General features: G+C 45.7%; 1 protein-coding gene across 1 annotated transcript; it reads left to right on the top strand.

The window, feature by feature from the left end:
• The first annotated feature begins 787 nt into the window (after window positions 1–787).
• On the top strand, window positions 788–24,749 carry PRPF8 (pre-mRNA processing factor 8). The gene is made up of 43 exons (XM_080923370.1): window positions 788–866; window positions 963–1,073; window positions 1,526–1,694; window positions 2,905–3,069; window positions 3,176–3,394; window positions 3,513–3,725; window positions 3,830–3,955; window positions 4,035–4,140; window positions 4,651–4,841; window positions 4,959–5,078; window positions 5,166–5,355; window positions 5,468–5,587; window positions 5,694–5,828; window positions 6,175–6,304; window positions 6,555–6,751; window positions 6,968–7,174; window positions 7,275–7,438; window positions 7,568–7,694; window positions 7,809–8,001; window positions 8,431–8,618; window positions 8,747–8,985; window positions 9,189–9,335; window positions 9,522–9,732; window positions 10,327–10,443; window positions 14,124–14,371; window positions 14,485–14,664; window positions 14,852–14,987; window positions 15,100–15,269; window positions 15,395–15,524; window positions 15,617–15,763; window positions 16,060–16,220; window positions 16,786–16,977; window positions 17,377–17,614; window positions 17,749–17,877; window positions 19,168–19,281; window positions 19,354–19,527; window positions 19,976–20,169; window positions 21,029–21,268; window positions 21,364–21,505; window positions 23,568–23,708; window positions 23,823–23,962; window positions 24,071–24,273; window positions 24,439–24,749. Exons 2-43 carry the CDS (start codon window positions 974–976, stop codon window positions 24,591–24,593), a joined length of 7,008 nt encoding a protein of 2,335 aa, XP_080779496.1. The 5' UTR covers window positions 788–866; window positions 963–973; the 3' UTR covers window positions 24,594–24,749.
• Window positions 24,750–24,938: the final 189 nt, after the last annotated feature.

Genomic DNA, 24,938 nt, shown 5'->3' on the forward strand with positions numbered 1-24,938 from the left:
ACCGTATGAGTGCTGGAAATCGAACAGGCAAGGCTCTTAATTGTTCGGTCCTCTTTCCAGGCCTGGACCTTGAATTTATGGTTATTTTGCCTTCACAGCTCCCCTTCTCTCCTCACTCCCCGCCCGGCGAGTGCTGAGATCCCGCAGGTCTATGCATTGCCAGAAATGGGATGAACCAAGGGCCTCTTGTACACTAGGCAGATACTCTGAGGTACTTTCCCATCCTAGACCATACATTCTTGCCAACCTTCCTTCTGCTTTGGACGTTCCAAGAGTTAGTTATTTGACTATTTGATACACAGTGAGCACTCTTAACCATAATGTAAGGAAGGAATAAAAGAACAAAGGATTCATTGAGTAGGAGCTAGTACTACGTATCAGCTCTGGATTCGTGAGAATAAGTAAAGGGAAAATGTGCAACGTAGGCAAACGTTAAATTGTTATGGCTTTGGCTTTTGAGGAACAATGTTAATAGCCAATTAAATGTCACTTCTAATAGAGGCCTCCTAAACCAAACTGATTGGCAGAAGGCGGGCGTGAGCCTACCCCCACAACACCCCTCCCAGTGAAATCTGCTTTTAGACCCGCCTCCCTCACGCAAGTTGCACCGTCAATTGGGGTTTTCGCTAATCCATCAGAATGTCTCGGCGCCTATTGGGTGAGCTTCTGAACCCGGTTGCGCACTTCCTGGAGTTGGGAACGCGGGGCGGACGTCGTCTTTCCGCCATTGCTCTGCGAGCCCTGCCGCTACCTCAGTGAGGGACGCCAGGTGGGTGGCGGGCGTCTGAGGCTGGGCTGCAAGGCGGTCGAGTGGGCCGAGCGGCCTGAGGAGCTGCGCCACGCCCGGGTCGCGAGCGCTCAGCCCGGTTAGAGAGCAGGCCGGGAGGCTCCGGACGTGTTCCGCCAGCCCCTTGTGGGCCCGGGCCTAGCCGGTTAGTTTTGGCTTTGCCTCTCTATTCCAGATTCTCCCGGCATGGCCGGAGTGTTTCCTTACCGAGGGCCGGGTAACCCGGTGCCCGGCCCTCTAGCCCCGCTGCCGGATTACATGTCAGAGGAGAAGCTGCAGGAGAAAGGTGAGAGGCGAACGGGAACAGCGCGCGCGGGCCGGAACGTGCAGGCGGGTTTCATTTCTTCCTTCTATAGGCAGGTCATCTGGCATGTACTTATTAGCAGTATTTACATGTTTAAAATTTTATTTAAATCATTGAGAGTTTGGAAGCGTCTGTTATTTGCAGGAGCTAATAGTGTGTGTGTGTGTGTGTGTGTGTGTGTGTGTGTGTGTAAAATGCATCAATGGTGACAAAACCTGCTCCTTTATAGGGTTTGCATTACTATGAAGGAATTAGACAACAGCCCTTCCCTAAACATCTATAGCAAAAATGTCAGGGGGCTTGGGGTAATAAAATGGCAGGATATTTGGCAGTGAGTATTTCTCTTCACAGCACGGGAGAGTTACCCCAGGAGCAAGAGTTGGGGATAATTAGGGTAAATGTGTGCAGCCTTTTAAGCTGAGATGCTTTTATAGCTCGAAAATGGCAGCAGTTGCAGGCCAAGCGTTATGCAGAGAAGCGGAAATTTGGGTTTGTGGATGCTCAGAAGGAAGACATGCCCCCAGAACATGTCAGGAAGATCATTCGAGACCATGGAGACATGACCAACAGGAAGTTCCGTCATGACAAAAGGGTCTACTTGGGGTAAGTAACATCCCAGGATAATTTCATATGGTCCTTTTTCTGCCCCTTCATTGACAGTGTTGGATAGAGGGACTATTATTTGGAACATAACTTTTTAATTGAGACAGTTTTCTTGTGTGGATCTTTCTGTCCTGGAATTACCTCTGTAGACCAAGCTGTCCTTGAACCCACAAGGATCCCTATGCAAGGCAGAGGCCACCATGTCACCTAGGATGATTGTAAGAGTAAAGTAAGGACCACTGGGATTCAGTGATAGCTTCCAGATCTTCTACTTAAGCCATTTACTGCTTTGCTTTGCCCTGCTGATGTCATTGTTAAATAGCTGTTACTGTTGAACAGTTTGAAGCTCATATTAATATACTGCACACTCTGGATGCGTTTTGGTCACTAGCATTTGGGGGTTTAGGATGTTTAATTCCCAAAGTCTCTCTTTTACTGTTAATTCTGCAACCTTATGCTGTAGAGATTCTTAACATTTCATTTGGATGCCAAAATTTGGCCTGCTAAGTAATTGGTGTGGGGAAGCCTTGGAAATTTTATTTTAAAAATATTTTTTTGCCAGCACATGTCTGTAATCCCAGCACTTGGGAGTCATATCTCTTTGACTTTGAAACCAGCCTGGTCTACAGAGTGAGTTCTGTAATAGATAAAGCTGCACAAAGAAACCCTGTATTAAAACAAAACACAACAGAAAAATCGTTCTTAACCATGGTGGTGAGTTCATGTAACTCAGCACTCGAGTTGCAGGAGCATTACAGGCTTGAGACCAGCTCAAGCTGCTTTGTGAAGTGCTCATTAAAAGCAAGAGCCAAATGTGGCACAGGCATTAGACAGACAGGTGAGCTTCACTCAACAACACGCATCACTATTATTGAAACTTGCTTTTGGTCCTCAGTGAATAGATGGTAGATGAGAGAGAAATGGTTACTGCATAGAACAGTGAACGCGCTGGTATTTACAGGAAGGGCAGAAGGAAGTTGCTTTCAAAGGGACAGGTGTTGATTTATACAAGCCGAGTCCCACTTTGGTGGAACTAAGATACTTAGAAGGGAGAACAGTATTAGATGAAGGGAGCGATGAGCAGATAGGACTCGTAGTCACATAGGACCTGAGTCCTAATTTGGGGCTTTGGATCGTAAGGCAGCCTTTTGTGTGGAACATGTGGTAACTTATGGATGGCTTCTAATTATCTCTTGTCCTCATGTTGCAGAGCTCTCAAGTACATGCCCCATGCCGTTCTCAAGCTCCTAGAGAACATGCCCATGCCTTGGGAGCAGATCCGGGATGTGCCCGTGCTGTACCACATCACTGGAGCCATTTCCTTTGTTAATGAGATTCCCTGGGTTATTGAGCCGGTTTACATCTCCCAGTGGGGGTGAGAAGGGCTGAAGTATGGGGGCAGGGAGTTGGGGGCTGGTGGGGTATTGTGGGTGTTGGCTGTTGTTGCTTAGATCAGTGAGCATGATACTCTTACCTTGTAGGTCAATGTGGATCATGATGCGTAGAGAAAAAAGAGACAGGAGGCATTTCAAGAGGATGCGTTTTCCCCCTTTTGATGATGAGGAACCGCCCCTGGATTATGCTGACAACATCTTAGATGTTGAGCCACTGGAAGCTATTCAACTAGAGCTGGACCCTGAGGAAGATGCCCCTGTGTTGGACTGGTTCTATGACCACCAGCCATTGAGAGACAGTAGGAAGTGAGTGGAACTAATTTCTGTGAGAGTTCTGGAAACAGGAACTAATTTCTGTGGGAAGGCAGTAGGTAAGCTGCTTGGCTCAATGCCTACTTGATGTGGCCCTCCATCTTTTCCCTAGGTATGTTAATGGTTCCACCTACCAACGCTGGCAGTTCACATTGCCTATGATGTCCACTCTCTACCGACTGGCCAATCAGCTCCTGACTGACTTGGTAGATGACAACTACTTTTATCTCTTTGATCTGAAGGCCTTCTTTACCTCTAAGGCACTCAACATGGCCATTCCTGGGGGACCCAAATTTGAACCTCTTGTTCGAGACATCAACCTACAGTAAGTTGGGAGACTATCATTTTAGGCACCTTGTGTGTGTTGAAATTTATTTTAAGATTCTGTCTGACAATGGAACTAGTTACTCACTTGACTTTCTGTTCTAGGGATGAAGACTGGAATGAGTTCAACGATATTAATAAGATCATCATCCGTCAGCCTATTCGTACTGAGTACAAGATTGCTTTTCCTTACCTGTATAACAACCTTCCACACCACGTCCACCTGACCTGGTGAGACTCTTGGAACATAGCAATTAGAAGGGAAAGGCCTGAGCACAAGAACGTTTGCTGACTATTCCTCTTGTTACAGGTACCACACTCCCAATGTTGTGTTCATCAAGACTGAGGATCCTGATTTGCCAGCTTTTTACTTTGATCCTCTGATCAACCCAATCTCCCATAGACACTCAGTCAAGGTGAGAGGTGACCACATGCTTTGGAGGGTGGCAAGGAATGAGGGTCTTGAAGCTTGAGCTTGGCGTCTTATCCATGCTGGGCAACTCAGCAGCCTATGTTCCCCCTCCCCACTTTTCTTTTTGGACGTATACTGTAGGTTAGCTTAAATGTACCGCATAATTTCAGATTGGTCTTGTTCAGTCTCTTTGTCTTAGCTTCCTCCTACATACATTCAGGCCTCCTTCCTTGAGCTCAGGAGTTCTGACAGAAATCGATTATGGTGGGTACTTTCTATAGTATGGTGCTGGAGCTCCTTTGGGAGGCTTGTAGTGGTATGCGGGTGGGTTGATTTCCTGCTTAGCTCTTGTCTCTACTCCTTTGGCTCCTTGTCTTGCTCTTTAGGCTTCTCTTGTCAGTCATCCATTTTCATGGTATGTGTAGACACTGTGCTTGATCCCAGAGAGTTTTCTACTCATTTCAGCTCTGCACTCAGTGAATGGGAAATGAACCCTCCAGGATTCCTTTTTCAGAGCCAAGAACCACTGCCTGATGATGATGAGGAGTTCGAGCTCCCAGAGTTTGTAGAGCCCTTCCTGAAGGACACACCTCTCTATACGGACAACACAGCCAATGGCATTGCCCTGCTCTGGGCACCACGGCCCTTCAACCTACGCTCTGGTCGTACCCGCCGGGCCCTGGACATACCCCTTGTCAAGAACTGGTGAGTCTTCTCCCTAGGGGGTAGTAGATGTACAGTATAGGACTGAACAGGCATGCAGCCTTCCCAGGGTGTCTGCAAGGAGAGGTGGGCAAGGCTCTAATGGGCTTATTTAACCAGGTATCGAGAGCACTGTCCTGCTGGGCAGCCTGTGAAAGTTCGAGTCTCCTATCAGAAGCTGCTTAAGTATTATGTGTTGAATGCCCTCAAGCATCGGCCTCCCAAAGCCCAGAAGAAGAGGTAAGGTGCTGGAGGCCCTGGTACATACACCTTGTGTTCCAAAAATGTCAGTGTGTCACTTTAACTCTCTTATGTATGTTTACCCAGGTATCTGTTCCGCTCTTTCAAAGCTACCAAATTCTTTCAGTCTACCAAGCTGGACTGGGTGGAGGTTGGGCTGCAGGTTTGTCGCCAGGGCTACAACATGCTCAACCTTCTCATTCATCGTAAGAACCTCAACTATCTGCATTTGGACTATAACTTCAACCTGAAGCCTGTCAAGACACTCACCACCAAGGTGCCTGGCTGGGATCCCGAAGCTCTGCTGGACTTAGGGGTGGATGGCACTGTGGCATACCTCCTTCTGTGGCCACTATCATTAATGCTCTTTGTGTTCTTGGTCTTTTCAGGAAAGAAAGAAATCTCGTTTTGGAAATGCTTTCCATCTGTGTCGGGAAGTACTGCGTTTGACCAAGCTGGTTGTGGATAGTCATGTGCAGTATCGCTTGGGCAATGTAGATGCCTTCCAGGTGAGGCCATGTTGCCTGGACCCCTGCCCTGGGGGAGAGACAGGGTGAAGTCTGCTGGCTCTGGAGCTGGCTCTGGCTCTTAGTCTAATGGGTGATTTTATTGCAGCTGGCAGATGGATTGCAGTATATATTTGCCCACGTGGGACAGTTGACAGGCATGTATCGATACAAGTATAAGCTGATGCGGCAGATCCGCATGTGCAAGGACTTGAAACATCTCATCTATTACCGCTTCAACACGGTGAGACCCTGCCCTCACTGCCAGCCTTCACACTCTTGCTTTTTCTTTGCAGTTAGAGCTCTTTCCCTGGACCTCCTTGGAGATAATCTTTTGACTATGTTATTACTATGCTCAATGAATCTTAGCATTTCCTCTCACACCTACACTGAATCCATCCAGGAGTCTCACTTTCTGCCTTAAAGTTCTCATATGTGTCCCCGTTCTAGACTGTGAGGACTCAAACAGCACTTGCGCTATCCCCACAGCAGCCTGATTCATGTCCTTCCTTTACCTCTAGCCAGTTCTCTTTCTATCATTTTTCTAAAGGAATCATCCACTTATGTTCCTGATTTCTGCTTGACTGTAGGGTCCGGTAGGGAAAGGCCCTGGCTGTGGTTTCTGGGCTGCTGGCTGGCGGGTCTGGCTGTTTTTTATGCGTGGAATTACTCCCTTGCTAGAGCGATGGCTGGGCAACCTTCTGGCACGACAGTTTGAAGGTAAGTGGTTTTCTTTACCACAGGCTGTGTGCTGCTCCCTGTCTTTGTCTGCATTTGTCATCTACCCTGAGTCTGCTTTAAATGAGCCGGACCTGCTATTCTGGGTCTTGGGCTGTTCTCTGGGATTTTGAGTTATCGTGTTTGTATGCTCGTAGCTCTCAGAGGCGGCTTGTCTTTTTGCATGTGTGGATCTTATGGACACTTGTTACTCTTTTCTGATTTAATCTCTGGGCTGTCCCTTCACTTCTAGGCCGTCACTCAAAGGGAGTAGCAAAGACAGTAACAAAGCAACGAGTAGAGTCCCATTTTGACCTCGAGCTTAGGGCGGCTGTGATGCATGATATTCTGGACATGATGCCTGAGGGCATCAAACAGAACAAGGCCCGAACAATTCTGCAGCACCTCAGTGAAGCCTGGCGCTGCTGGAAAGCCAACATTCCTTGGAAGGTAGGCTTTCCTCCACCTCCGCAGAGGCACAACCTTTCATCCTTCTGTTCACCTTCTATTATCCCCCACCCCGCCTTGAGACACTCTCACTGTGCTGTCCTGGATGACAGTTGTGCAGGCCAGGCTGGTCAATCTGCCTCCATCTTTATGCTGGGGTTCAGGTGTGAAGCACTATGCTTGGCTCTTACTACTTTTTCATTGTGTTTGTACCTGCAGGTCCCGGGACTGCCAACACCTATAGAGAATATGATTCTTCGGTATGTTAAGGCCAAGGCTGATTGGTGGACCAATACTGCTCACTACAACCGTGAACGGATCCGTCGTGGGGCTACTGTAGACAAGACTGTTTGCAAAAAGAACCTGGGCCGCCTCACCCGCCTGTATCTGAAGGCAGAACAGGAGCGGCAGCATAATTACCTGAAGGTTGGGCCAGCGAGGCTGGGTGTGGGGACTGTAGAGTGAGAATTATGCTTTGCCCCAGTTTGGACGGTAGTGGGAGACTAACTTGATGTTCACCTTCCAGGATGGGCCTTACATCACAGCAGAGGAAGCAGTGGCAGTGTATACTACCACTGTGCACTGGTTGGAAAGCCGTAGATTCTCTCCCATCCCGTTCCCCCCACTCTCCTACAAGCATGATACCAAGTTGCTCATCTTGGCTCTGGAGCGTCTCAAGGAAGCTTATAGGTAAGGAGTAGCTGTAGAGTTCCTGATGGGAGGGTAACAGAAAGAGAATGGCATCATGGCCAGAGTTCAAAGACAGGTATAGTCCCTCCTGGTTTAGCATTTCATTTGCCTTTCTTTTTGCTTTCTTAGTGTGAAGTCTAGGTTAAACCAGTCTCAGAGGGAGGAGCTGGGTCTGATTGAACAAGCCTATGACAACCCCCATGAGGCTTTGTCCCGCATCAAGCGTCACCTCCTCACACAGAGAGCCTTTAAAGAAGTGAGTGAAATGCTCTCTAAGCTTTCTTTTGGTCTGTGCTATTTGTTCTTGGCATCTAGTGGGGGGCAGATTGACTTAGGTGAATTGATGTGAGCCAGGTTTCTCCTCCCACAGGTGGGCATTGAGTTTATGGATCTCTATAGCCACCTTGTGCCAGTGTATGATGTGGAACCACTGGAGAAAATAACTGATGCTTACCTGGACCAGTACCTGTGGTATGAAGCGGATAAACGCCGTCTTTTCCCGCCCTGGATCAAGCCTGCTGACACAGAACCACCTCCACTGCTTGTTTACAAGTGGTGTCAAGGTAAAACTTTGCTGGAGTTAGTTAGCCTCCACAAAGAAAGGAGATGAGTTGAGTTCTGTGTAGAGACTCAGGCCTCGGCTGCATGGTCCATTTTACATGATGAGAGTGACTAGTACTGTGTGGGTGGTGGTTCCATGTGCTTTAATCCCCGCGTTCAGGAGGCAGAGGCAGGCAGATCTCTGACTTTGAGGACAGCCAGGTCTGTCTATACAGAGAAACCCTGTCTAATGAACAGAAAGAAGAAAGAGTGAATACTACTGATGTTGAGCAAAGCTGATACTTACAGCAACCAGGAATGAATGAATGGATGGATGGATGAATAAGTGAATGAATGGTAGAGAGTTTTGGGATGTGTTGAGAGCTGCTGAGGTTACTAGTCCTGAAAAGAAATTGGTAATATGCCATAGCTCCGGCATTTTGCTTTTTCAGGCATCAATAACCTGCAGGATGTGTGGGAGACGAGTGAGGGCGAATGCAACGTCATGCTGGAGTCTCGGTTTGAGAAGATGTATGAGAAGATCGACTTGACCCTGCTCAACAGGCTGCTGCGCCTCATTGTGGACCACAACATAGCTGACTACATGACAGCCAAGAACAATGTTGTCATCAACTATAAGGTCTGACCCATTGAGTTAGGATTTGCTGAGGGAAAATGGAGGAGATTGGGCCCTAAAGTGCCTGGGACACAGCCAGCCATAGCCATAGCTAAGAGTTGTGGTTCTTTTTTTCCTCTTTCCATTTCTAGGACATGAACCATACAAATTCATATGGAATCATCAGAGGCCTGCAGTTTGCCTCCTTCATTGTACAATACTATGGCTTGGTGATGGACTTGCTTGTATTGGGATTGCACCGGGCCAGTGAGATGGCTGGGCCTCCTCAGATGCCAAATGACTTTCTCAGTTTTCAGGACATAGCCACTGAGGCTGCACACCCAATCCGACTCTTCTGTAGATACATTGATCGCATCCATATTTTCTTCAGGTAATGACACACGGCTCCTTTAACCAATGGCAGGGAGCCATGTTCTGCCTGTGAAGTGGCTCTTGTACCTTAGTTAACTAATTGGTTTTAGGCTATAAAGTGTAATGAAGCCCAGAGTTGCATAGTGTCCCCACTATGGAGCTGGAGTTCTTGAAGGGTCCTAGTATATTTGGACTTCAAGCATGTACCTTGTCTTAATATAGGTTCACAGCAGATGAAGCTCGGGATCTGATCCAGCGTTACCTGACAGAACATCCAGACCCCAACAATGAAAACATTGTTGGCTACAATAACAAGAAATGCTGGCCCCGAGATGCCCGTATGCGTCTCATGAAGCATGATGTCAACTTGTGAGTTTCGGTTGGGTTTATGGGGAATTACAAGGATATTAGTCCTAGGGACTCAGAAATCAATTAGGACTGAGGAAGTGGTGGCCTGGGTAGGAGGATTATAGGCCTGTTGGGGTGTCATCTTCCTGGTCTTTGAATGCAAGCGTGTCTTCAACAAACTGAAATGCCTCTGTTCTCTGTGGATAGGGGCCGGGCAGTATTCTGGGACATCAAAAACCGGCTGCCACGATCGGTGACTACAGTGCAGTGGGAGAATAGCTTTGTGTCTGTGTACAGTAAAGACAACCCCAACCTGCTGTTCAACATGTGTGGCTTTGAGTGCCGCATCCTGCCTAAGTGCCGTACCAGCTATGAAGAATTCACCCACAAGGACGGGGTCTGGAACCTACAGAATGAGGTACAGTCTAGTAAGATCATCATTTTGTCACCCCTGTAACTCTGGAGTCAGTGGGGTGAACAACAGTCAGAGCTTCTCATTATCATCCCAGTGGGTTGGGTTTAGTTACAGTTAATTCTTGCTTGTTTAAACTGTCTCTCTGTGACTCTGGCTTGTCTGGAGTTTACTTTGTAGATAAGACTGGCCCTGATTGTTTCAGCGATCAGCCTGCCTCTGTCTCTACCTTCCAAGAAGTTAGAGGCTTGTATCATGCTCCACTCTTTTTTTTTTTTTTTTTTTTTGAGACAAGGTCTCACTGTGTAGCTCTAACTAGCCAGCTTAGCTTTGAATTTACCAAGATCCACCTCTACATCTGCTGCTCCCTGAGGACTAAGATTAAATGTACACACTACCATGTCTGGCTTTTTGCTTTCATTTATGCCATGGTATTTGTGTGGAGGTCAGAGGACAACTTGTAGTCTGTTCTACTATGTGGGTTATGGGGTATAAGTAAGAAACTAAGGCTTGATAACAAGCACCTTTGCCTGCTCTGAGCCATCTCACCAGCCCCTCTGGAAGGTTCTGAGACAATTTAACACTGACTTTGTGGTTTAGGTTACTAAGGAGCGGACGGCTCAGTGTTTCCTGCGTGTGGATGATGAGTCAATGCAACGCTTCCATAACCGTGTGCGGCAGATTCTGATGGCCTCTGGTTCCACCACTTTCACCAAGGTATGTCGGGGCATAAGCCTTAGCTTCCCTGCCAGCCTCTGTCTTGGCATCCCTTCAGCTCCTCCCTGGTTTGAGTTTCTTTCTCAACATTGCCTGGTTTTCTAATCTTCGTGTATTATTTTGGGATGGTGACTTAGAATGTTAGATTTATTGGGGTTTATTTCTAAGGATTTCCTGCAAGAATTTAATAGGCTGCATTTGTGGGGGGTTTTGATGATTTTAAGTCAAAACAAAAGTGGAGTTTATAATTTGAAGAAGAGTATCTATTTTGCATTTTTCCTTGGCTTGTTATCTAAGTCAAACAGCTTATATTTTAGGGAGTAGTATAGAATAATGCAAGGTCTTTTGTTTATATTTATTTTTCTTTAAGTTGTTTCTGGGGCCCACTTAACACATTTGAGGAAAGCTAGAGATTTTTTTTTTAAACATTTGTTCTTTTTTATGTTATGAGTACATTTTTGCTGTCTTCAGACACACCAGAAGAGGGCATTATATCCTATTACAGATGATTGTGAGCACCATGTGGTTGCTGGGAATTGAACTCAGGACCTTTGGAAAAACAGTCAATGTTCTTAAGCCATCTCTCCAGCCCTGGAGATTTCTTAGTTGTATATATTTAGGGTCTTGCAAGGCCAGATCTCCCATGAAGAAATTTTTTGAATGTGGCTCTTTGGAATTAGCTTTTCCCTTTAGGTTGATCTCCCCATCTTTGGTAATTTCTGTGCTGTAGACATTTCGCATATACTAGATGTTTGCTACAAAGTAGAGCCCTTTCTCTTTGAGAGACAGGTCCATGAGCAAAGAACCACTAATATGATGTTTATAGAGCCATTGCATTTCATTATCTGGGAAGCTGAGAATACTAGAGTTGATGAGCTCAGATCCTATCTGAGTGTGGAAGAAGCAAGTGAAGGTGTTGAGCTTCAGCAGAGGTGTGGAGATGTACTCGGTTAGCATGGTGCTTGTATAGCTGTAAGAAGTTTAAGGTTGGCTGCAGTAAATTGTGGAGTTGGATATTTTCTAGATCCCTGGAAAAAGAATTTTTTGCAAACAAAAAAAGTGTAAGGCACTCTTTTCTTTAATTTTATAATTTTTTTTTTCCAAGACATGGTTTCCCTTCATGCAGCACTGGCTGTCCAGGAACTTGCTCTGTAGAACAGGCTGCCCTCAAACTCACAGAGCTCCACCTGCCTCTGCCAACCAAGTGCTAGGATTGCAAGTGTGTGCCACCACCACCAGGCAGTTTTCTGATTCTGTTCTGAAGGTTGGAAGCTCAAGGATGAGTGAGGCTGGAAGAATGGAGAGTGAGAGGAGGAGAGACAGATGAGGGTGATGGGAAGCTCTGAGGTGCACTAGCCAAGACTAAGGCCCAGAACCGAGCAGGTGCTCAGTTTCAGTTGCCTGAGGTGAGACTGAATGGGAGCCAGTGGGATTGGCATAGAACGTTCTTGGTGACCTTACAGCTATTTCAGGGTTGGGATGTAAGCCAGACGGTGTGGATGAAACTTGATGGGAGGTGAGTGGAGAGAGTGAATTTGCCAGAACTGGAGTAGATGCGTTAGAATCTCCCTTTTCTAGAGGGAGCTATCAGGACAGGGCTTTTTGTTTTACTTTGATTCACTTTCTTTTCTTTTGTTTTTTTGTATAATTCACTTGTGTATGATGCATTATAATCATATTAAACTCTAGTTATCCTCTTTAATCCCCCTTCCTGCTGCCCCCTCATTTAAAAAGGTGTGTGTGTGAGTGAGTGAGAGAGAGAGAAGGGTAGGGGGAGAAGAGAGAGATAAAAAGACAGGGTGGGGGTGGAGTGTTGCTCCATCGCTATCTTTCTATTCCTTTGATGCAGGGTCTCTTCTAGAGCCTGCAGCTCTAAAAGCCTGTGAACTCCAGCAATCCTCCTGTCTCAACCGTATTCAGAACCTTATGGGGAGTGATGAGAATTGTGGGAGGTGCTTCACAATCATGGTTAGACGTACATGATCTTGAGTCAGATTGATAATTGGGTCTGTTAGTAGTTAAGACTTTGGGAGGTCTCCCACCCTCCACTTCATTATCTATAAAATGAGGATAACCATAGTTCCTAGCTCAGAGGGCTTTTGTAAAAATTAATTAAATAATGCATATAGTAGTTCAGTAAGCCATATTATTTTATAAAGGGCTTTTATTAATTAGATCAGGATTATGATAAAAGCATAATGTTGGATTTGAACTTGTTTACTTTTTCTCCTTTTGTTTGTTTTGTTCATTTGTTTGCTTACTTAAGACAAGCGTTATATATAATCCAGGCTGACTCTAGACTCTTGATCCTCTGACTCAGCCTCTGAAGTACTGGGATTACAGGCATAAGCCATCTGACACTGATGTCAGGCCTCTACATATACATGTTCCCACACATATGTATGTATACACACTTATACTGACAGGTATATGTATCATATACAGCCACACCAGAAAACTCCCAAACCTGTCTCCTGGGTTAATAGAAGGAAAATCTCCAGGAGGCTGGAGGTGAATTGACCTTTCAAGCTCCTTTTCTTCTTCCATATTTATATTGTGTCTTGTGTGCTCACAAGTATACACATGCCACAACCTATGTGTGGATGTCAGAGGACAACTTGCAGGAGTCAGTTTTCTCCTCCCATGCAGGGTCCTAGGGTTAAAGTAAGGTAGGTCCTTCTGGTTTGACAGCAAGAACCCTTAACTCCATTTAACTGGTTTGTCTTTTCAGTTGTGTATTTTTGCTGTGCTGGGGATTGAACTCCGTGCTAGGTAACTGTTCTACCACTGATCCGTATTTTGAGATTAAAGTTTTCTGGTGTTGCCCAAACTGGACTTGAGCTCCTGGGCTCAACTGACCCATTGACCTCAACCTCCCAAATAACCGAGACTATAGGTGTCCTTTACTGCTGTGGCTTTTACTGTCCTCAGTTTCCCTTTCCCTCCAGTTTTGTTAGAGTCATGCTGTCACTCCCAGCTGGGTCACCACTCGTATGCTTTAGGGATTGTGTGGTACGTTTAGCTCAAGCCTGAATATGACCTTGATAAGATCCAGGAAAACAGAAATGTGCCTCCTTAGGTCCTCTGACTGACAGCTCTGCTTTACTTTGTAAGGGCGAAGGCTGCTTTTCTGATTAGTTCTTTGTTTTCCCGCAGTCATCAATGCTCTTTTCCTTCTTTGATCTGATCATCCCCCAAGTTTCTGTTATTCTGAAAGGAATAGTGTAATGTGACTAAACAGGGTCTTATCATGTATCACTGACTAGCCTAAAACTCACAGAGATTAAAGACTTGTATCGCCTGCTCAGCTATTAAAAATTACTTTGTATTACATTTATTTGGGTGGGTGGATGGGTGCTTGCCAAGAGTGTTTGTGGAGGTTTGAGAAGAAACTTGGAGAAGTAGGTTCTTCCCTTCACTATGTGGGTCCTGAGGATTAAACTCCAGTCTTTAGTCTTGGTGACAGTCTTACCCACTGAGCCATCAGAGTGACCCAGTCATCTCTCTCTTGGCTTTTTTCTATCCTAGTGGGTGTAAAGTAATTTTGTATGTTTTTTTTCCCCTTTCTGTAATTTCTAATGATTTTAAGATTAATCCTTACAGTAGGAATGTGAGTAACTAACTAGTAACTTCAAGACCCACATTGCTCATGTGAAATTTACTCTTTTCCCCTAACTTAGATTGTGAATAAGTGGAATACAGCTCTCATCGGCCTTATGACATATTTTCGAGAGGCTGTGGTGAATACACAGGAACTCCTAGACTTACTGGTGAAGTGTGAGAACAAGATCCAGACACGTATCAAGATTGGATTGAACTCCAAGATGCCAAGTCGGTTCCCCCCTGTTGTATTCTACACCCCTAAGGAGCTGGGTGGGCTTGGCATGCTCTCCATGGGCCATGTGCTTATTCCCCAGTCTGACCTCAGGTATGATGTGATTGACCTTCAGTGTTAACTTCATTGTTTCAACTCTGAGGGAAATGGGTTTTTTGGTTACAGTTGAGTTTACTTTTATCTCTTGTCTCAATTTTCCAAAACAGGTGGTCCAAGCAGACAGATGTAGGTATCACACACTTCCGTTCAGGAATGAGTCATGAAGAAGACCAACTGATTCCTAACTTGTACCGCTATATACAGCCATGGGAGAGCGAATTCATTGACTCCCAAAGGGTCTGGGCTGAGTATGCACTCAAGAGACAGGAGGCTATTGCTCAGAACAGGTGGGCATTCGGAGGGTGTGCCAATCACAGAGCTGGGGGTTGGGTCACAACACTTTGAATCTTATGTGGAGGTAATGGGCAGAGTTATGTTTTTAGGAGTTAAGACTGATTCTGTTTATCCTTGGCCAAAGAATGTTGAATGCTTCCTCTTTGTGAGAAAGGATGTTGACTCTGTTTTTTCTGGCAGACGCTTGACTTTAGAAGATTTAGAAGACTCGTGGGATAGAGGCATTCCCCGGATCAATACCCTCTTCCAAAAAGACAGGCACACATTGGCTTATGATAAAGGCTGGCGTGTCCGAACTGACTTTAAGCAGTACCAGGTATATGGAGTGGAGAGTAGAGCAAGTTTCTCCCAGTCGGGGTAGCTTGGCATCCCTATCACTGAGAGTGGTAGACACCCAGACGCTTCACTGTACCTGCTTCACTGTCTAGGTTTTGAAGCAGAACCCCTTTTGGTGGACACATCAGCGGCACGATGGCAAGCTTTGGAACCTCAACAACTACCGCACGGACATGATTCAGGCGCTGGGTGGTGTGGAGGGCATTTTGGAGCATACTCTCTTCAAGGGCACCTACTTCCCCACCTGGGAAGGTCTCTTCTGGTAAGGACTCTGCCGCGTTACAGGGACCCATCACAACTACCCGAGCCTCTTTGTTACCCCAGTGAGGGCTCGGCACCTCTGGGAGGTGGATGTGCAGCGTCTCATCTGGTTCCTCTGCTCATCAGGGAGAAAGCCAGCGGCTTTGAGGAATCCATGAAGTGGAAGAAACTGACCAATGCTCAGCGATCAGGATTAAACCAGATTCCTAATCGTAGATTCACTCTCTGGTGGTCCCCAACAATCAATCGAGCCAATGTGAGTGTGATTCTTCAGCAGGGGAGCTGAGGAAAGGGGTTTCTTTTGCCTTCATCTTTGTCCTAAAAACTGACCTCCTGTGGTCTCTGCAGGTCTATGTAGGCTTCCAGGTGCAGCTGGACTTGACAGGAATCTTCATGCATGGCAAGATCCCCACGCTGAAGATCTCTCTCATCCAGATATTCCGAGCTCACTTGTGGCAGAAGATCCATGAGAGCATCGTGATGGACTTGTGTCAGGTGAGCTGCAGTTGAGGGGTGACATCACAGTCACATCAGCTCACTCACTGTTTTTATTTTTTGAGACAAAGTCTATGTGGCCTTGACCTAGAGCTCCTTAGGCTGACTACCTGCCTCTGCCTTTGCTTCCCAAGGGCTCAGATTAAAAGTATGCACTGCCTCGAATAGCCAGCTTGCTCTTTTGAGAATGGGAAATTTATCATGAACATGCAAGGATTAGAATCTTATTGCCTCATCTAAATTCTCTCAGCTTTGAGTATAAGTGGATTTCTATAACGAGGCACATTTACTTCCAGGTCTTCGACCAGGAACTGGATGCCCTGGAAATTGAGACAGTACAAAAGGAGACAATCCATCCCCGAAAATCCTATAAGATGAACTCTTCCTGTGCAGATATACTACTCTTTGCTTCCTATAAGTGGAATGTCTCCCGGCCCTCGCTGCTGGCAGACTCCAAGTAAGTGTTCTGTGGCCCAGCTTTAGGTGTGAGGAACATTGGTGTTTCTGTGATAGGCATTAGCCCTGCCTCTTCTGCTTTGTTATTTTGGCTTTAACCTTATGATACTATTGCCTCAGCCCCTCCAAATGCTTGTTGTACAAAAGTGGGTACCATTCCCAGCTTTTGCCTGACATTCTTTTAAACTTTGGAGGCAATGTTAACCTCTGTAACCCGTCAGCAGTCAGACCTGCCTGTTTCCTGGGGGTCTTGCTGATCTGTTTGGTTGGTTGGCTTTGGTTTGTTTTGTTTTTGTTTGAGACAGGGTTTCTCCATGTAGTCCTGACTGTCCTGGAACTTCCCCTGTAGACCAGGCTGGTCTTGAACTCAGAGATCTACCTGACTCTGCCTCACAAGTGCTGGGATGAAAGCCAAGCACTACCACTGCATGGCTGAGGGTCTTGCAGATCCACAATGAGGAGGGGATGATTTTGAGATTTAGGTGCAATGTTGGGAGTTGTTGCGATTTTGAGACATTGGTTATGCTGTGGTTTCCTGGAAACCTGACCTTTTCCCCCGCCCTTAGGGATGTGATGGACAGCACTACCACACAGAAGTATTGGATTGACATCCAGTTACGATGGGGGGACTATGATTCCCATGATATTGAGCGCTATGCCCGGGCCAAGTTTCTGGATTACACCACAGACAACATGAGTATCTACCCTTCACCCACAGGGGTGCTCATTGCCATTGATCTGGCCTATAATCTACACAGGTGAGTTAGGGCTCAGAAGCATGGGATTTTCATTAGCCCTGTACTTTCTATGATTGTTTTGTTTCATTTATTTGAAGTACGGTCTCATTATATAGCCTTAGCTGTCCTAGAACTTACTATGTAGGCCAGCTTGTCCCCAAGCTCACAGAGATCCAACTGCTTCAACCTCCCGAGTGCCGGTACCAAAGGTGTGTGCCACCATGCCCTACACATCCGTCTTTGCACCAATTTTAGTTTGCCTGGCTAAGATGAGGTTTTTGTCTTCTGGGTCACTGACTCTCTGGATGTATGTGTGTTAGCAGATGTTTACATAAGCCTGGCCAACTATCTTTGTCCTTTTGTTGTACTTGGAGCTTTCTGCCTCTCCCTAAGTTCTTGTGACTCCCTTCATCCTCACAGTGCCTATGGAAACTGGTTCCCTGGGAGCAAGCCTCTCATACAGCAGGCCATGGCCAAGATCATGAAGGCAAACCCTGCCTTGTATGTGTTACGGGAACGGATACGCAAAGGATTGCAGCTGTATTCATCTGAGCCCACTGAGCCTTACCTGTCCTCCCAGAACTATGGTGAACTCTTCTCGAACCAGATTATCTGGTTTGTGGATGACACCAATGTCTACAGAGTGACTATCCACAAGGTGAGTCTTGGGTGCAGTGTGGGCATGCAGGCTTCAAGTGCCTATGAGAGAGTAAGACTTAAGTATGTATACACATTGGGTAAAATTGGGGTGATTATATCTAGGCCATGCTAACCAACATAATTGTTCTTTAGACCTTTGAGGGGAATTTGACAACCAAACCCATCAATGGGGCCATCTTCATCTTCAATCCACGAACAGGACAGCTGTTCCTCAAGATAATCCACACATCCGTATGGGCTGGACAAAAGCGTTTGGGCCAGGTAAGCTATTTAAATGATAGCGAGGCCATAGGACCTTTTTGTCTCATTTTTGGTAGGGGGCAAAGGGACATGATAAAAAACACCTATTTCTCTATTGAAAGACAGTATGGCTGGGTGTGGTAGCATATATCTCAGTATTCAAGAGGCAGGGAAGAGGGTTGCCATAGGTTTGAAGCCAGCCAAGGCTGTGCACAGTTATAATAGGGGTGGAGATATTGTGTGAATTTACCCCCTGAAATACTTGAGCTGAATGCAGAGCTTGTCAGCTTACTTTGCTCTGAGAGTTAGAATTACAGGTGACACCCCCCCTCCCAGTCTCACCCCCATCTGTGGCTGACAGTAAGTGGGTGCTGGGAATCCAAACTCTGGTCACAAACACTTGACTCAGTGACTCTGACTCCGTTCCTTAGCCTCCCTGGAAAGTGTTCCCATGGAGGAGGTCCAAGCCTGTGAAGTCCTTCCTTACCTTTGAGCTGGGCTTTCTGCGTCCTAAGCCTCTCACTTCTGTCTTGAAAGAGCAACTAAACATCTTTATAAAGCACACCCTGTGGCTTTCTAGACATTTGATACCTGGCTGGGCTGTACCTACCACATTTCTCATTTCTGTGCTCATATAAGTGTAGTGTAATGATCATACTATTGTAATCCTTTTGCGATTACCCCAAATCCCAGCACTCATCTCGCTTCCGGAGCTCTGTCCATATTTCTGTCTCTAGAAGAGCTCTCATTTTCACCATGCTCACTGCAGTCCTATTCAGGAAGTCTCATTTCTTTATGCATCTTTTATTAAATTATGTTACCTGTCTGGGCATGGTGGTACATGCCTTTTAATCCTGTCAGTTGGAAGGCAAAGGTAGGTGTATCTTTTGCAAGTTTGAAGCCAGTCTCTTCTACATATTGAGTTCTAAGCCAGCCAGGACTGCATAATGACAGCATGTCTCTAAAAAAAATGTTTTATTTTAATTGTATGTGGGGGAGGGCACTTACAGAAGCCAGGGGCATCAGATCTGGAGCTGGAGTTACAGGCAGTTGTAAGCTGCCTGGTATGGATGCTGGGAATCACATCCCCACGTCCTCCGAAAGAGCATGATCTTAACCTCAGGGCCCGCCGCTCTGGCGCCTGTCTTATGCCACTGTTTCTGAATCTTAATTCATCATTAAAATGTAGACACCTTTTTTAATTACTAAGTTTAGCACTCATGTTCATCATTACAGAAACAATTTATTTTAAGACTTTTTTTCTAGGTAATTGAGGGAGGTAGACTTAGTTTTTGTCTTTTTCTGTATTAGTTGGCCAAGTGGAAGACTGCTGAGGAAGTGGCTGCCCTGATCCGATCTCTGCCTGTGGAGGAACAGCCTAAACAGATCATTGTCACTCGGAAGGGCATGCTGGATCCACTGGAGGTGAGAGGTGGACACAGTAGAGGGTGGCCCCGGGCTCTCTGGCTGTGTTTCTGACTTCAAGCTTTGCTTTAGGTACACTTACTGGACTTCCCCAATATTGTGATCAAAGGATCAGAGCTCCAGCTGCCCTTCCAGGCTTGTCTCAAGGTGGAGAAGTTTGGGGATCTCATCCTTAAAGCCACAGAACCACAGATGGTTCTCTTCAACCTCTATGATGACTGGCTCAAGACTATCTCATCCTACACGGTAATTTGATACCTTAGGAGATGGGGGGGTCTCTCTGTGGTGAGTTTGGAGTCAGGAGATACTGTGTGCTTTAGGGCTCTCCAGAAGCCACTTGATAAGATCATTTTAAAAAATTTTTTTAAAAGATTTATTTATTTAATGTATGTGAATACACCATCGATGTCTTCAGACACACCAAAAGAAGGCATTGGGGTCCCCATTACAAATGGTTGTGAGCCACCATGTGGTTGCTGGGAATTGAACTGGAAGAACAGTCAGTGCTCTTAACTGCTGAGCCATCTCTCCAGCCCCATCTTTAAATTCTTTACCTATGTACACAAAGAACAAACTCTTGCTGGGGGGTTGGCACCTTAAGAAATTGGGGACAGTGCTATTCCTGTGAGGATAGGGGAAGGGGGGGGGAAATTCTTACAAAACTGACAGTCATACTTGACACATCTTTTCCCAGGCTTTCTCCCGCCTCATCCTGATTCTGCGCGCTTTGCATGTGAACAATGACAGAGCAAAGGTGATTCTGAAGCCCGACAAGACCACTGTTACAGAACCTCACCATATCTGGCCCACGTTGACTGATGAGGAGTGGATCAAGGTGGAGGTGCAGCTCAAGGATCTGATCTTGGCTGACTACGGCAAGAAAAACAAGTGAGGAGGGGCCAGGTGTCAGTGCAGTACGGGCAAGGTTGGCTTGGGACATAGGTTCTGCTGTTAGGTAATGCATGCCTGTGATCCTAGCACTTGGTAGGTAGAGGCAAGAGGTTCAAGAATTCAAAGTTATCTTCAAGTACATGAGTTAGAGGTTAATTTGGGCTACATAAGGTCATGTCTCAAAAGAAAAATAAACACCTTGGGTACTTAGAAATGCAGTTTTCAGTGAAGGCACTGATACCATTTTGAACAGATTTACTCTCTCTTTTTTTTTTTTTTTTTTTGTTCCTGCTGTCTGCATTTCTCTTGTGTTTCAGACAGGGTTTCATTGTCTATCCCAGGCTGACCTTAAGCTTCCAACAACCTTCTTGCCTTAACCTTGTAACTGCTGGATTCTCAGTTTATATCAGACTATATCTAACTACCCCCAATTTGGGGTTTCCATTTTTGAGAGTTGTCCTGTGTCAGGGCAATTTTTTTGGAAAAAAAGTAAAAGTTACAGGTGTGAACGAGCTGAAAGTACATGTGCACTTGGATACGGGGAGTCCTCACAGCATCTCCATTTCATGCTTTTCTTAGAAGTGTCAAAGAATGGTTTGTGGATAAAGGTGCTTGCTACCAAAAACCTGAGTTCAATCCCTAGAACCCACAAGGTGAAGGAGAAACCTTCTATAAGTTGTCCTTTGACTTCTACTCCTGCACTGTGATATGTCCCCCTCCTCCAGAGTAAATACATTTAAAAATTTAAAAGAAATGTTATTTGAGGATTATCCTGGCCCAGTATACCCTATCTACCCAAGTCTACTTTACTATCAAGACAAAAGTGACTAGTGTTTAACTCTGAGTGTCCCCACAGTGTGAATGTGGCATCATTGACACAATCAGAAATTCGAGACATCATCCTGGGAATGGAGATCTCAGCACCATCACAGCAGCGGCAGCAGATAGCTGAGATTGAGAAGCAGACCAAGGAACAGTCCCAGCTCACTGCTACACAGACTCGAACAGTCAACAAGCATGGTGACGAGATTATCACCTCAACCACTAGCAACTATGAGACCCAGACCTTCTCTTCAAAGACTGAATGGAGAGTCAGGTACTGTGGAGGGCAGGAAGGTGGGGTGGGTGGGCCTGTTGATGTTGCTGAGTGTGCTTGCACTGAGATGCTGACATTCCCTGTCTGTCCTTTAGGGCCATCTCTGCTGCCAACCTGCATCTACGGACCAATCACATTTATGTTTCATCTGATGACATCAAGGAGACTGGATATACATACATTCTTCCCAAAAATGTGCTTAAGAAGTTCATCTGCATATCTGATCTTCGTGCCCAAGTGAGTAACTATGACACACAGTGTGAATGCCCTTAGTCTGTGCCTAAAATTCACTTGATAGTTCAAGAAACTTTGAGGCGCTGATTTCAGAATTCATGGATGAATGAATAACTTGAAAAAGACAGCACAAACAAGAGCGTATCAAGACATAAAATAAAGCCAGCTCAATTAAGAGAAAATGTTATTGGGGTAGAATTTATTGGCAGGAGTAACAAATAGATTCAGGTGTATATAGTGCTGACATGCTGTTTCACATCTTGTATTACTGCATGAATTATGATACTGAGAAAAGAAAGGACAGGGTCATTTTCCATACCTCAGAGTAAACTATGAATGTAAATACTAGAGTGTTGGGAGAAAATACTGATGACCTTAGTGTTGGGAAGCCTGTAAACACAGCGTTAAGCACATCTGGGCGTGGTGGTACGCACTGACCCTCAGTGCTTGTACAGCTGAGGAGAGAGGGTTGCTGTGAGTTTAAAGGCAAACTTGAACTACAGACTGAAACAGCTGTATTCGATCTGGGTGTGGTGACACAGGCCTGTAACCCAGATTCTCTAGAAGTAGAAGTGGGTAGTCGAGAGTTCAGAGCCGGCTTCTGTGGCACGCTGAGTTTTGTTTTTTGGGTTTTGTTGTTGTTGTTTTAAGGTTTGTTTGTTTATAAATACATTGTCACTGTCTTCATACAGACTAGAAAAGAGCACCAATCTCATTATGGATGGTTATGAGCCACCCTGCGGTTGCTGGAATTTGAACTCAGGAAGAGCAGTCAGTACTCTTAACCACTGAGCCATCTCTCCAGCCCCCAGCATGCTGAGTTCTAGTCAGACAATGCCAAAGAAACTGTTTCAAAACAATGCACAAAACCTTACATAAAAATGACAGGCTGGTGAAATGGCTCTGCAGGTAAAGGAACTTGCTATCAATCTGCTAACCACAAGCTGAGCTCCAGGATCTACACAGTAGAAAGAGAATTGACTCCTGCAAACTGTCCTATGGCTTCCAACATCCAGTGTGACACATGTGCACATATGTTTTAAAAGCATTAAAACTTGGACAACAGATAACTGAGCAGATATAATGTGCTGCACAACCTGAGTTAAGTCCCCAAATTCCACTGTGGAAGAGAACCAGCTTTCAGAGTTGTCCTCCGACCTCCACATGCATACCACAGCATACATTCATCCACAGGTGCTTGTATAATAATAATAAAAAAGAAAGAGGGAGATGAAGAGATCACTCAGTGGTTAAGAGCACTGGCTGCTCTTCCACAGGTTCTGAATTCAAATCTCAACAAAGACATGGTGGCTCACAACCATCTGTAATGGGATCTGATGCCCTCTTCTGGTGTGTCTGAAGACAACTACAGTGTGCTCATATCTATAAAATAAACTAATCTGTTTAAAAAAAGAAAAGCTCCTTTCGTAACAGAGTACTATGTGAGTTTGGGGCCAGCTTGGTCTACATAGTGAATTCCAGGACAGCCAGGGTTACAGAGACAGAGAAATTTAAAAGGGAAAGAAAAAGGATATGGATAGAAAGCTCAACGACAGAAAGAACTTGGTATACATTACCTATGCATACCTGGGTTTACTTTCTTGTGTTGAGAAGAAAAAACCTGAGGCTGATGAGATGGCTCTGGGTAAGACACTTCTCACAGAAACCTGATGACCTGAGTTTGATGCTCCAGAAGCCCTGTAAAGGTGAAAGGAGAGAGCCTGTTTCATAGAGTTTTTCTCTGACCTTCACACTCAGTAGAACACATAAAATATATACACATATATTACATACACATATGAAATAATACATTAAAAATGCTTTTGCATATGGGTATTTTGTATGTCTATACACTATATGCATGCAGTACCTGTAGAAGGCAGAAGGTGTCTGGTCCCCTAAAACTGGAGTTACAGACAATTGTAAGCCACCATGTGGCAGGTCCTCTGGAAGAGCAACCAGTACTCTTAACCAGTGGGCCATCTCTCCAGACCCAAAAGTAAAGTTTTAAAAACTTCTGGCATTCTGGGTTGGTACTAAGAATAATTTCTGATCTCATCTCTAGATTGCAGGATACCTATATGGTGTAAGCCCTCCAGATAACCCTCAGGTGAAAGAGATCCGATGTATTGTGATGGTGCCACAGTGGGGCACTCACCAGACTGTACACCTGCCCAGCCAGCTGCCCCAGCATGAGTACCTCAAGGTTTGTGGTGGTGGTAGAGCCTAGGAATTGCATTTACTGTCATGTTACCTTAATGGGTGACATTTGTCTGCAGACAGATGAGTTGAATGTCTCTTTGTTGTTCTTTGCCTACAGGAGATGGAACCCTTAGGTTGGATCCACACTCAGCCCAATGAATCCCCCCAGCTATCACCCCAAGATGTTACCACTCATGCCAAAATCATGGCTGACAACCCATCTTGGGATGGGGAGAAAACTATTATCATCACCTGCAGGTGGGTTTGGGCCTCCTTGGGTGGAAATACAGGGCAGGCACTGCAGGCCAGGACCTGGATTGGTGGCCTGAGTGCTTAGCCTGTCTCTCCCACCCCCCCAACCTCCAGCTTCACACCAGGCTCCTGCACACTGACAGCCTACAAGCTGACCCCCAGTGGGTATGAGTGGGGTCGTCAGAACACAGACAAAGGCAACAACCCCAAAGGCTACCTACCATCACACTATGAGAGGGTTCAGATGCTCCTGTCAGACAGATTCCTCGGCTTCTTTATGGTCCCTGCCCAGTCCTCCTGGAACTACAATTTTATGGGTACGTGGTTGTGCGTGACAGTAGCCCAGCAAGTGTGGGGGTAGAGACAGATGACCAGCATGCATGGGTTCTTGGGGTCTGACTGCCTTGGAAATGGCCCAGGGGCCCAGGCTGGACAAGGCAGCAGACCCTTGTTAACATCTGATTTTTTTCCCCTTCTATAAGGTGTTCGACACGATCCCAACATGAAGTACGAACTGCAGCTGGCAAACCCCAAGGAATTCTACCATGAGGTCCACAGGCCTTCCCACTTCCTCAACTTTGCCCTCCTGCAGGAGGGTGAGGTCTACTCTGCAGACAGAGAGGACCTCTATGCCTAGTTACTTGCTTTTGCTTCAGATTCTCAAAGGCTGGAGCCTCTCAAATGCCCTCCCCACAGACAAGCTGCTGACATTCAGCAGCCTGCCCCTTTGTGTTTTGTGCTTGTGTTGATAGACTGTAATCCTAAACAAATGTAATAAATTTTATAAATAGGAGTGCTTTTGTTTTCTTGGGTCAAATACTGGGTATACATAAGTAAAAGTACTTGGAAACTACCATTTTCAACATCACTTCCAGGACCATGTGGTCCCTTTATAGCTGTAGTGCCCAGCCTGGTTCATTTGTAAACTTTGTGTGGTTCCTGGTGGGGTAACATAACTTAAGTGACTGTCCCTGCAGTCCAG

Source organism: Micromys minutus, assembly GCF_963924665.1.
Source record: "Micromys minutus genome assembly, chromosome: 10".
Lineage (NCBI taxonomy): Eukaryota > Metazoa > Chordata > Mammalia > Rodentia > Muridae > Micromys > Micromys minutus.

Coding starts and splice junctions, on each gene's coding strand:
- PRPF8 (XM_080923370.1), top strand. CDS start 974: ATGGCCGGAGTGTTTCCTTACCGAGGGCCGGGTAACCCGGTGCCCGGC. Junction 8,619..8,746: donor ATGTTGTCATCAACTATAAG/GTCTGACCCATT, acceptor TTCCATTTCTAG/GACATGAACCATACAAATTC. Junction 19,282..19,353: donor GCATGCTGGATCCACTGGAG/GTGAGAGGTGGA, acceptor GCTTTGCTTTAG/GTACACTTACTGGACTTCCC.